Source organism: Diaphorina citri, unplaced genomic scaffold (assembly GCF_000475195.1).
Source record: "Diaphorina citri unplaced genomic scaffold, Diaci psyllid genome assembly version 1.1 scaffold65, whole genome shotgun sequence".
Lineage (NCBI taxonomy): Eukaryota > Metazoa > Arthropoda > Insecta > Hemiptera > Psyllidae > Diaphorina > Diaphorina citri.
The window spans coordinates 153,696-167,009 of record NW_007377502.1 but is presented as its reverse complement, the minus strand read 5'-3'; the positions used below and the strand labels follow the sequence as shown (position 1 = coordinate 167,009).

Sequence of the window (13,314 nt, the reverse complement as noted above, 5' to 3'; positions counted from 1 at the left end):
AATACCTAGTCTCTTCGTCTTCGTCTCATACCTCCAAAGAAAGCATCAGCCATGAGAACTGTTTACTCCAAAAATACTTCTTCGAATAAACCAAATTCCAGATTACAAGCAAGTACACCGAATGATAGGAATGCAAGTACAGGATCTCCCAAGTTAAATTCAGCAACCACTCCCATAGTGAATGCTAAATGTGACACTGAAAAACCACTCTCGAGATAGAGCGATCAGTGTGTGAACTATGAAATGTGAAATGTGAATGAGTGAATGGATCTCGTTCTTATAATATAAGTTTCAATTTCTAGGTGTTGTGGGGTTCTCGAGATAGAGCGATCAGTGTGTGAACTATGAAATGTGAACTGTGAATGGATCTTGTTCTTATAATATAAGATTTCATTTCGACACATCCACAATATAATATTAGTAGAAATGTCTACAACACCATTACCTATTACTTTACTATATTTTGATCAAAGTGCATGATATATTTGACCAGCAAAATTTCAATAAAGCAAATCGCAAGTTTGTATGACAGAATAAGGAGGGTTTCTTCAACTTTTAAATCCCCATTTTAGGAACCCCTTCACAACACCGTGTTGAGTTCAATATGTTCTTTGATAGGTTTGTCTTTATCGACTGGTTTTGTCACATTAACAGCAGGAAATTTAACTCTTATTGCTCTCTTTTTGCTCTGTTCAAACTATTCCTGAGATTTTTTCCCCCGTTTATGCAATATTCTACGGCACATTACAGCAATGGGTTTGGGAATCTTTCGTTGCTCAAAATCAGAACACCCTGCCTGGAACGCTTCCTTTTGACGAATCATCAGACATGAGGCAAATCAAAAACCATGCTTTCTGGAGGATCTCCATCTATCGTGATGAATAATCATTACTCTTGCCTTCAATCTCAGATTCTAAGCAAACTTATCCTGGAATGGTACTGTCATGAGATATGTATTCCAATGAAACAAATGGAACATTTTGTCGGATTTTGTGTTTTCTTAGATATTCAAAAAAACACCCAATAATATCACATATTATTACCATGCATTGAGGGTTTCTATGATGATTGTTATTGTTACAGCTATGAATAGGGTGTTAGGAAATTGCATTTTGATAGCCTCAGGGTCCGACAAACAATTAATATCTGCTGTCCATTGTGATCCTCAGTTATACATATTATGGATATTTAACATCAATCATTCAAAAATAATCTGTCTTTTGGACAAGCATATCCTTGCAAACAGGTCTTGAATGTCTTGATTGAGATCAAACTTATCTTCACATATTTCCTCATTAGTTTACTTACACCTAGTAATTTCTTGTAGGTATTTTATTATTTTATGTTTTAGTAGTTATGTCTATCTGTCGCTTTTTCTACTACAACTTAATGAATATTAGTTTACTCAATGGATTGAGTTGTTTCTCGAGCTGTTGAACACCGTGTTGATTTCAATATGTTCTTTGATAGGTTTGTCTTTATCGACTGGTTTTGTCACATCAACATCAGGAAATTTAACTCTTATTGCTCTCTTTTTGCTCTGTTCAAACTATTCCTTAAATTTCTGATCTCATATGCATTATTCCACGGCACATTACAGCCATGGGTTTGGGAATCTTTCGTTGCTCAAAATCAGAACACTGCCTAATTAATTTATCGACTCCCAATTTTGAGCTTTAAAATAAAATGGATTCTTGTTATTATTACAAAATAGTACTTTGTGGTGCTATTATGGTGATTTATTGCAAATACCTAGTCTGATTTACAATAACGTAGTTTGTAGTACCTAAACTTATCCAAGATTTGTTCTAGAGATAGAGCGATCAGTGTGTGAACTATGAAATGTGAAATGTGAATGAGTGAATGGATCTCGTTCTTATAATATAAGATAGTACTTTGTGGTGATATTATGGTGATTTATTGCAAATACCTAGTCTGATTTACAATAACGTAGTTTGTAGTAAACTTATCCAAGATTCCATTCCTCTATTTACTCTCTTCGTCTCATTCTAATGACACTTATAGACTTTATAGATTGGTAAGTGTGCCTCATAGTGCAGCTAGTGACCACTGCCAAGTACTGCCGTTCTAAATTAATCAATCTTACGTTTTGGTATTTCTTGAAACGTCCACAATTCAAGACTGAGCCAGTTGTTGAAGATCGTGATCGGGATAGCAACGAGTTCTTAGTGGCTTCCAGTTTCCAGTCTTATTTGTTGTCAAGTAGGATTAGCGAGATAATTATTATTTATAGATAATTATTCAATTAAAAACCTATTCAACTCTGATAACACGTTAGCAGCTACTAGCACTATTACCAGCCTCAGCGCGAGTGCTACAAAGAGCTGATTTCACCGAGAATGCCAAGTTGCAGTCGGAGATTATTGTTATAAATATGCACGGGTATTATTTTATCAGTAGCTGTAGCTATGTTATTATCGTGCTTCATACTACACTTATATGAGTTATCTCTTCTTTTTATCGGTATACCTGCTGGTATAGCAGATTAAAGTCTGCTACTACTCTGGCAACTCTCTATATGAGTTTAGCTTGGGGTTCGACATTTATCCGACTTTTGCAAATCCTTTAGTTGGGTGGAGACCAACCAAGGTAATATTTATGTAGCTGAGAAAACATCGAGCTCAGCCTGTTGTGTTTTTGTAACTTTTGTCCAAATATTAAGCACAGCATCTGTTCTGTTCCGAGTTCAACATATGTACATTATTATACCTACATATTTGTCAAGTGATAAATAAATCAGTTGTTAGTATTTGCTTAATTTCATAGCAAGAAGGACAGATAGAGAACTTCTGATCCCCAAGTTCCAAAGTCCAAGTCAAATTTACTGACTAGGTCATCAGGGCTGGAATCCCAAAGGTCAACTCGGAGCTTGGAGGAGATCAAATACACATTGTGCATTATTTACTCTCGCATGATCGTGCACTTAATAGGGAAACTTTCTGTAGTAACTTCGGATTATATTTCGAATTTTTTTCTTCGTTGAAAAAAAAAGAAAAGCCTCGAAGGTGAAGGGAGTAAGGATTTTCCAGACCAGTGAGACGGGTATTATTTTATCAGTAGCTGTAGCTATGTTATTATCGTGCTTCATACTACATTTATATGAGTTATCTCTTCTTTTTATCGGTACCTGCTGGTATAGCAGATTAAAGTCTGCTACTACTCTGGCAACTCTTTATATGAGTTTAGCTTGGGGTTCGACATTTATCCGACTTTTGCAAATCCTTTAGTTGGGTGGAGACCAACCAAGGTAATATTTATGAAGCTGAGAAAACATCGAGCTCAGCCTGTTGTGTTTTTGTAACTTTTGTCCAAATATTGAGCACAGCATCTGTTCCGAGTTCAACATATATTATGTACATTATTATACCTACATATTTGTGCTTTATAGCATTTTCAAGTTAATAAATCTAAATAAAAAAGTCAAGTGATAAATAAATCAGTTGTTAGTAAATGCTTAATTTCATAGCAAGAAGGACAGATAGAGAACTTCTGATCACCAAGTTCCAAAGTCCAAGTCAAATTTACTGACTAGGTCATCAGGGCTGGAATCCCAAAGGTCAACTTGGAGCTTGGAGGAGATCAAATACACATTGTGCATTATTTACTCTCGCATGATCGTGCACTTAATAGGGAAACTTTCTGTAGTAACTTCGGATTATATTTCGAATTTTTTTTCTTCGTTGAAAAAAAGAAAAGCCTCGAAGGTGAAGGGAGTAAGGATTTTCCAGACCAGTGAAGAAAAACCACAAGACTCTTTAAATGTAATTTTGTCGAATGGTTTACCGACTCCTTTCCTTAGTAATAAAAGAAATGATAAGCAGGATCTCAAAAGGAGTTTTTCGGAGACAGAGCGATGTATTGAGACTGAAGATGGTATGCTAAGTGTTTCACTCATGACACATGATAGACATTTAGAAAACAAAAAGAGAAAAGTTGAGGAGCCTGATGTTTCCATACAGTTGATGAGTATGACTCCAGAAGAAACTAAAAAAGATGGGAAAGATTTGTTAAAAAGGAAGATCGAAATAAATGATCAAGGTAGTAATATTAACAAGAAAATTTGTTTCAAACCAAACGGAAAGAGTGTTGAGCACATTTCGGAAATGCTGAAAGATAAGAAAGCCAATGAAAAAGTTGTAAAAACTAGTCCGCCCTCTGAGAAGAAATCCGATAATGCTATATTGAATGGACAGCCGAAAACAACCAAAACTCTACCAAAGCTTATAGAGATAAATGCAGCTCCTTTTCCCAAAACACCAGTTACCAAAACTTTGAATATTAAAACCCAACAATCTAGTTTGGAAAATGATCCCAAACAAGAACTGCTAACCGCTCTAGATCTGTCACCATCTAGTAAATCTCCTCAAGGAGATAATAAACCAAACTCAGCCCCTAACTCTCCGAAAAATTCAGCCCCTCCTCCTCGTTCGTCACCAACTTTGGTTCAATCCAAATCACCGAAATCTGACGCTAAAACTTCTCCACCTAAGAAATCGTCTCCCAATGGTAGTGAATTTCGCAGTATTCCTGACTTGGTTAGACCAGAGTACTTCAAATTTCTGCAAAACCGATCTCTAGTTGTGAACAACAACAATCACCTACAGGACTGGTACAAAGCCATGTCAGTTGGAAGCATACCACCACATCCACTCATGTTCAACAATGTGCCTACGCCATCCCCGGAGTCTCTGTCCAAAACGTGATGGACTTGTTTCACCTTGTTATGTAGATTTTCGTGTCTTTCTTGAATCTCTCTCTCTCTCTCTCTCTCTCTTTTTTTTTCTTTTTTTTTTTCTTTTTAGATTTTAGTGTTAAATTTCATTTCACTTTGCGGAAGAGTAAATTTAACGTTGAGGAAACATTGTAGAGTAGGTTGGTTACGTAGGTACAACTTATAAGCTTTTTAATTTTAAAATAACCACAAAATGTTTCTTTCTTTTTGATGTTCCGGTTTTTTTTACAAATACTATATACAGGAGCTTTTTTCTATCTCTTGCTTTTTTATGTTTGTGATAATGAAACAAAAGTAACGAGCACATTTTTAATATTGCTAAGCTATGCTCTGAAAGATTTCTTCATCTCTCATTGTTTCATCTTTTCCTCTCGTTTCACCGTCTACCTCCCCCCTAATCGATGGTTTACAAATGCGAACAAACATTTAGTTTGGGTAGCAAATTTCATTTGACAAGAAAAGTTATGCATCCACACAAAACTGCGTTACATTAAGAATCAGCTAATCCAGAGTATGATTAACTCTTAGATGATCTAATCTAACACCTAAGCTGGCTAGAGTAGGTTCATAAAATTAAATTAGTACTTAAACTCTTTTGGGCAGTTATAAATTAAATGATTAACTTAAGTCTGGTTATCTACATCAGATATCACCTCCCCCCTTCGTTCTTTTCTTCAAAATCCATGTGCCTTCTTATACATTCCTATTCTTTTTCGTTATATCTAATTCTTTTGTATGTTGTATTTTCTAGTAGGTATTTTCATTGTAATTTTAACTGTACGTATTACTTTCTCCTCATTATCCAATATTCTTTTAATTTTCGAGAAATTAATGTCCAGTTTTTAATATCAAGTTCTCAGTTATGTTGATCAATGATCATGCATATTGCATACATTCTGAGCCTGGTTATATTTGTACTTATACACATTCTTTGTCATAGCTCATGTGTACTTATTTCTTTGTCATTATGAGCTGACAAAGTACAATCACTAACATATGTATGTGTTTATGTAACGTATTCAGTTAATTAATTTCATATTGTTCTAATTTTATTGTGCACTGCAAAACCTGATAAGGCGATCTTTGATATTATTACTGACGTACATAATAATTATGTAGGTTCTATATGTACAGACCTATGTATCATTGACTTCATGACTACTCTCTTATAATTAAATGTATGTACAAGTAGATAAAGATCTTATCCATAGAGATATTACAATATTGTCGCTTAAACCAGGTTTCGATTCCGAATTTATGTTTGTTGAATTCTTTTGTAATTACTTTTGTTTGTTTTGTATTCTTGTACAAATTCTTTGTAGGCATCTATTGTATCCAATATGTACCTTAAATGTTGTATAAATTATGTAAAAGTGTAATAACCTTGTATAACTTGTGAATAACTAATTATAAAATAAAAATAATCATTCATTTTTATAATTTTAAAACGGCACTTGTTCATTTGCTAGAATAAGTATACAGTACCTAGGTAATAGCGTGCTGCTGGCTTTTCGCGACCTCACTCAGGTTGGGCGAGGTCAATGTGAGTTAGGTGGGTAGCGAGTAGCTTGCCGCCGAATTGAATGTAAAGACCCGTCTAAAGACCTTAGCTGTTAAATTGTTATCAGCGCAGCGACGTGAGGCCTGCATCAAAAAGAGCACAAGTATTTCACTTGAATAATATGAATTCCAAACGCTTGTTGTTCAATTTACCGCACTTCCTCCTGCTGCACATACTAAACATACTGAGAGGACTGTTAGTTTCTTACTGAACTGTGTTGTATGTGGGGATCAAGTGTAAAAAGGATGTTCAAATGCCACAGCCAATCACAAGATGAGCACCGCTCCTTCATCCTATATCTATACGATATCAACTATATCTATGACAACTACATATATGTATGTAATATATCTATCTATACATGTAGACATAAATTAATATTGATGATAATGGTCCTCATGAAACATAATATTTTATGATAAACTGAGAGAAATATGGGGTGGGTTTAAAATAAATTGGACTTACATTGTGGCTGAACAAGAAAGGTTCCCGTCACAATTTCAAAACAATTCCTCAACTTGGAATCATAGACAAGAAATACGGTCTTTGAAGGAATGCTCGATACATAATATTTTATGATAAACTGAGAGAAATATGGGGTGGGTTTAAAATAAATTGGACTTACATTGTGGCTGAACAAGAAAGGGTCCCGTCACAATTTCAAAACAATTCCTCAACTTGGAATCATAGACGAGAAATACGGTCTTTGAAGGAAGGCTCGATAGGCCGATACTGTTTCTGGTATCCTCGTATTTTACGATCGCTTTTCACGAATCCTTTGGGCTGAAAAATACACCTTTTATGAAATGATTATGGCCGGTGTGCATTCTGTCAAATATTATTTTAATCTAGTCCGTAGTAATAGCACGTTCAGTCGTGTTAACCAACCTCGCGCGTGGTTATTATCCGGATCAGTGACCATCTGGGTGATCGCGTGCTGCTGGGTTTTCCTGGCCAAATTAGGGCCTGTCACCGAATGGAGGGTAAAAGCCTCATTAAAAAATCTGGTGTAAACATCACACGACTTTCTATTACATTTGAAAAAAAGAAAGAAAAAAAAAATGTGAAAATTTTTCAATGTCCCAAGGCGGCTCGCTATACTGTAGTAATAGAAAGTAAAAAACTCCTCAGAAGTTATACAAGTAGTACCAACCCACAAAAAGTATAATCCTCCTTTTCTCGATTAATCATTCGACCTGGTTAATCCAAGCACATAAAGCATAAACGAAGCACTAGGAATCTAACGCGGGGTTACCCTGTATTCGGAACCCTCAGAAACCGGTCATGTCTCTCAAGATAGAATACACTAGGTGTTGTGGTTCTAGAGATAGAGCGATCAGTGTGTGAAATGTGAATGGATCTCGTTCTTATAATATAAGATTAGAAATTACCTGTTTGTAATCAGATATCCTAAAGTTTGGTGAAAGTATATCGAGATACAAGCAATCTTTTTTGTGAAGTGTTACGTACCATAGTAGTTTTAATCTCCTGGACGATGGGTAGATTCTATTCCATACTCAATCTATGTTTTGTTAACCTTTATGTGATGTTCGGGTCAAAAGTGACCCGTTTGCAACTTTGAAGGGCTCTGGTTTTGAAGTAGTAGGTATAATGCTGTAGGATATTGCGATTTGGTGACTTTTACTAATTTAGGGTATTTTGTAACATATCAAAAATGATGAAGTTTCTGCGATGCATAGGACCCGAGATAATCTACCTGTGTACGTTCGTTGCGTTCGGGTCATTTTTGACCCATATGGGAAAATGCATGTAAAAATAGAATTATACACAAAGGTTAATGTGATAATTATTTTGTTAAAATAGCACCATATTAAAGTGAAGAGATCAATGAATTCAAATATTATATAAAAAACCTTTACTCATTATGATAAACTTGATAAAAATACGATCAAATTAGCCTGGGTCATTTTTGACCCGAACGCAACGAACGTACCCAAGAAATGAACGTAACACAAAGGTTAATGTGAGATGTTCGTTTGTCTTTTAGAAAGTCCATGAGATTCATAGATTCTTCGGTGCAAATTAGTTTTATTTTTATGATAAACTGAGAGAAATATGGGGTGGGTTTAAAATAAATTGGACTTACATTGTGGCTGAACAAGAAAGGTTCCCGTCACAATTCAAAACGATTCCTCAACTTGGAATCATTATAGACGAGAAATACGGTCTTTGAAGGAATGCTCGATAGGCCGATACTGTTTCTGGTATCCTTCTCGTATTTTACGATCGCTTTTCACGAATCCTTTGGGCTGAAAAATACACCTTTTATGAAATGATTATGGCCGGTGTGCATTCTGTCAAATATTATTTTAATCTAGTTCGTAGTAATAGCACGTTCAGTCGTGTTAACCAACCTCGCGCGTGGTTATTTTCCGGATCAGTGACCATCTGGGTGATCGCGTGCTGCTGGGTTTTCTTGGCCAAACCAGGGCTTGTCACCGAATGGAGGGTAAAAGCCTCATTAAAAAATTAGTTTTATTATATGTATTAGGGAACAGCTTACATATGTGTGTAAATAAATCATGTACCTAACTCTCTACATATAGGTACTACACTGCTTTGAAAAACAAAGTTGAAATTCATACGTAGACAATAGACATAGATTTGAGTTAGGAGCATTATCTAATGTTACAAATGTTCTGTATTGATTTGTTTCAGAATGAACCCATGCAGTTCTTCTTCCGGATATACGTTAGCTCTGTCAAGTCCAATACCTCCCAACCTAAACTGTCCGTTTTGAAAGACTTGAAACTCAAGACTGAGAACGTTGAGAAGGAAGAGAAACCGCCTGTAAAAGTGGAATGTCCAAAACCAGTTACAGAAATGGCTGACGAGAAAAATAAGGAAAACAAAGTGGAAAATAAAATAACCATCAAGACTGAAGAAGATTCAAATGTGATGAAACCATTAAACGCTCCTGTTATAAAAACGGAAAAAGAGTCACCCGTCAAGTTCTGTGGTAAAGAGAACAAAGCTGAAGTTAGTAACGAAACAAACAAGATTGAAGCTTTACAAAAGTTAACAGACAATATATCAACCATGGTCCGAGATGAAAACAAAGGAACACCCGCTCCTCAGTCTTTCAAAACGCCCAGCTCATCTAGTCTCAAAGATATTGGAATGTTAACTACCATTCCTATCGCAGCAAAACCAGCACCAACACCATCTCCCTCACCCTCACCTAGTAGACCAGTGTCCAACTGTGTTCGAATTCTTCCAAAACCTAGTCCATCTTCAAGTTCCTTCACGGTACCTAAGTCACAAGTTATATCAGTACCAACAACACCAACCCACAAAAAGTATAATCCTCCTTTTCTCGATTAATCATTCGACCTGGTTAATCCAAGCACATAAAGCATAAACGAAGCACTATACCAACAACAATGACAAGGCCTACCCACTTGACCATCAGGTCGAATCTGCCTATTAGATCCAATTTATGTTCTACGCAAACAGCTTCGCATTTGATTTTGTCGTCTCCAACTATCACCAGACCTGTTCCTTCTCAGACACCAGTCATGTTTACAACAGTTGCTATGCCGTCTACTCCTACGCCTCAATGTCAATCTCAGGTAGCAACGGCTGTATCGGCTTATAATAATGCAATTAAACAAAACAACATCTTCATCAGATCCAATATGTTGGTAACGAAACCAAGACTTGGACCGATTGCAATACTTTCATTACTAGTATAGCTCCGCTATACTGTAGTAATAGAAAGTAAAAAACTCCTCAGAATTTATACAAGTAGTACCAACCCACAAAAAGAATAATCCTCCTTTTCTCGATTAATCATTCGACCTGGTTAATTCAAGCACATAAAGCATAAACGAAGCACTAGGAATCTAACGCGGGGTTACCCTGTATTGGGAACCCTCAGAAACCGGTCATGTCTCTCAAGATAGAATACAGGCAGTGAATAGAATATAGGCAGAATGTATACAGCCAGTGTCCTTGACGTGGTATCTACACTGAGGAAGATATCAGTATGGTCATCAGACATCAGATAGCAGCTCCGTCATTTACTATGCGCGACGCTGTGGAGTATATCCGCTGCAGACATATTTTGGTCTCCGGGCATTAGGACGAAATCAGTGGCGGAAGTGCGGAGTAATTCCGGGTGGTTTTCCGGGAAATTCCGAAAAATCAGAAGTTGGGTGCCTTTCAACTTCCAATAAATTCTTGGTTGATTTGGTCCCTATTGAGTCTTTAAGGGCTTCGTTAAGGTCCTTTTTTGAATGAGCTCTACATTCAACTCGGTGGAACTCATCTACAGACGGGAATCTCTGCCGGATTACTATTCCCTCATGGATGTCGCCTACATCTATCCCTGGAATAGGGTAAGTGTTTCTTTCGATGTAATTGGCTAAGTGGTGTACCTACCTAATTTTTTCACAAAAGGAAATACACCTATCTCAATGAGAGGTATACGGTCAAAAATGTACTGAATGATCTGAAAATAAAACCCAGCTGGATAAAACAGTAGCTGACATGCTTCAGTTGTTTGATCACCGCCTCCCTTACTTCCGTTGAAAGAGCATTTTGATGTTTCTCCTCGGGGCTCTCTACAAATATGTCCTAATTATTATTGATTGTCCCCTCTAGCTATACTGCTCCCAACTGAGAGACACTTTTCCTTTTCATCATTCATTCGAATATTTTGTTCATAAAGCATGTTTTTGTTGTTATTTGTTCAAAAACAATGCTTGGAATATTGTAGATTCATTATTGGCTCAAAATGAACAAGTGTGCCGGGCCTCTAGTGTAGGGCAAGTAATTAAATGCATGGAATTTTAATATGCTTTGGGTTCGATTTGATATGTACGGTTACCTAATAAAAATTATGTATCCCTAAAAACTAAAAATTCCTTGGTCTTTGAATTTACAATAATTTACCTATAACGCTATATGTACGGTTACCTAATAAAAATTATGTATCCCTAAAAACTAAAAATTCCTTGGTCTTTGAATTTACAATAATTTACCTATAACGCAGTCTATAAAATAAGCTTTTAATCGATGGTTTACAAATGCGAACAAACATTTAGTTTGGGTAGCAAATTTCATTTGACAAGAAAAGTTATGCATCCACACAAAACTGTGTTACCAAATTTAAAATGATCAACATAGAAGTTGGTTTTCATACACTTCAGATCAACAAATTATGGGTGGATAAAACTATATATATATATATACATATAATTAAGCAAGGTCTGTTGTAATAATTATGTATTGTACCATGTTAGACCCATAAAATACAAGAGACCTTGTTTAGACTGCTGGGGTAAAGGGACTTTTTAGTCTCATTCGAGCAGGATAAACAAGGTAACTGCCTGGGATAGTGGATAGAATAGAATATATATATTCTATTCTATCCCAGGCAGTTATTCGTCCAGATATTAATGTGTTGCTATAAAAGGAGCTGTCACAAATGAGCAGTGACCAGTGTTACTATAGGGTTAGGATAAATGCAAAAAGGAGCTTTCACAATTGAAGCAGTGACCAATGTTATTATAGGGTTGGGTTAAACGCAAAAAGGAGCTTTCACTATTTGAGCAGTGACCAGTGTTATTATAGGGTTAGGTTAAACACAAAAGACAAGTACAAAAATAATATCAATAGCGTTTGAGCAGTGACCAGTGTTATTATAGGGTTAGGTTAAACACAAAAGACAAGTACAAAAATAATAGCAATAGTTACCAACAACAATGACAAGGCCTACCCACTTGACCATCAGGTCGAATCTGCCTATTAGATCCAATTTATGTTCTACGCAAACAGCTTCACATTTGATTTTGTCGTCTCCAACTATCACCCGACCTGTTCCTTCTCAGACACCAGTCATGTTTACAACAGTTGCTATGCCGTCCACTCCTACGCCACAATGTCAATCTCAGGTAGCAACGGCTGTATCGGCTTATAATAATGCAATTAAACAAAATAACATCTTCATCAGATCCAATATGTTGGTGACAAAACCAAGACAAGACTATATGCAACCTATCAACCAAACGGCTACTGTAAAAAGTTCAACGGAAGATCCAAAGAACGGTGATAAAGTAAATAAAACAAACGAAAAAGGTAATACAAGTAAACCTCTGAGCCGGAGCGAAAAAGTTTTGAAATCAGCCAAATACTTGAATAAAGTTGGTGGCTCCATGACAGGAGGAAATGAAACTTCCGAGTCCAATCCTCAAGAAGGTAAAAAAGTAAATGCTATGAAAGACTATATCGAAAATCCAAGAATTTTAGAAGAGCTGGAAATGCATGCTGCTGAAACATTGTTACAAGTTTCTAGGAACTGTGTCCCTAGAGAAAACCAAATTAGCACAGATCCCACTTTCAAAAAACCCCTGCCCGTTTTATCACCCAAGTCTCCAAAATCAACACCTCTGATCTCAAATACGATAACAAACGTAGTTCCTAAGATTACCAATGTGCCACCTAAAATCATGCCCAATGGCTTATCCAAAAATACGCTGAATAGGAAAATAAAAGATATAAAAAAGACTTTTGAAAGCGATAACTCCAAGAAACCTGACTTTGACCCTTATGATTTTGATATGTCATCTTCAAACATGCCAACTCCAAAGAATATAGTAAATCTAGTTAAACCTGTCTCGCCTCAGATTATAGTGCATATCATGACTGTTTTTGATCAATTTGGTCTTTAGTCTGATGATGTCTACTATTGTAATTTGTCAACGAGATGACGGACCAAATTTGTGATGGAGAACTAAAAACTAATGGGCACATTTTTTTTACAGAGAAAAAATTCCTAGTTTAGGAATTTAATGGCACGATTCTCACTCTGTGAGCTTCCAATCAACCATTGATATCCTTCGCGTGATATTTTAATCACAACCAACAAAAGCTTTTGTTTGATAGAGGTTAAACGTCATTTCATAACGGCTAACGTTTTTAGTGACGGAGGATTCACCATCCGTTCGGTGACGAGTTACCCGCCTCCTTACATTAA

At 36.2% G+C, this 13,314-nt stretch overlaps 2 protein-coding genes and 1 long non-coding RNA gene across 3 annotated transcripts in view; 2 read left to right on the top strand and 1 right to left on the bottom strand.

The window, feature by feature from the left end:
* The window catches only part of LOC103519492 (putative uncharacterized protein DDB_G0268590), a 58,435-nt gene extending 45,426 nt beyond the window's left edge, over nt 1–13,009 (top strand). Inside the window, exons 7-10 of the mRNA XM_026831046.1 lie at nt 8,994–9,612; nt 9,711–9,975; nt 10,612–10,675; nt 12,170–13,009. Coding sequence (XP_026686847.1) covers nt 8,994–9,612; nt 9,711–9,975; nt 10,612–10,675; nt 12,170–13,009 — 1,788 coding nt within the window. The remainder of the gene's footprint in view (nt 1–8,993; nt 9,613–9,710; nt 9,976–10,611; nt 10,676–12,169) is intronic.
* LOC113471668 lies at nt 38–5,137 on the top strand. The gene is made up of 2 exons (XM_026831000.1): nt 38–205; nt 3,766–5,137. Exons 1-2 carry the CDS (start codon nt 52–54, stop codon nt 4,722–4,724), a joined length of 1,113 nt encoding a protein of 370 aa, XP_026686801.1. The 5' UTR covers nt 38–51; the 3' UTR covers nt 4,725–5,137.
* LOC113471674 lies at nt 4,976–6,314 on the bottom strand. The gene is made up of 2 exons (XR_003394284.1): nt 5,407–6,314; nt 4,976–5,140 (listed from the first exon to the last, which is right to left on the bottom strand). It is a non-coding gene; the product is annotated as an uncharacterized LOC113471674 (long non-coding RNA).
* Nucleotides 13,010–13,314: the final 305 nt, after the last annotated feature.

Bases quoted from the DNA above. Each gene is read 5' to 3' on its own strand.
- LOC113471668 (XM_026831000.1), top strand. From the start codon at position 52: ATGAGAACTGTTTACTCCAAAAATACTTCTTCGAATAAACCAAATTCC. The intron at 206-3,765 runs CACTCTCGAGAT...GTGAAGAAAAAC, and splicing joins TAAATGTGACACTGAAAAAC to CACAAGACTCTTTAAATGTA.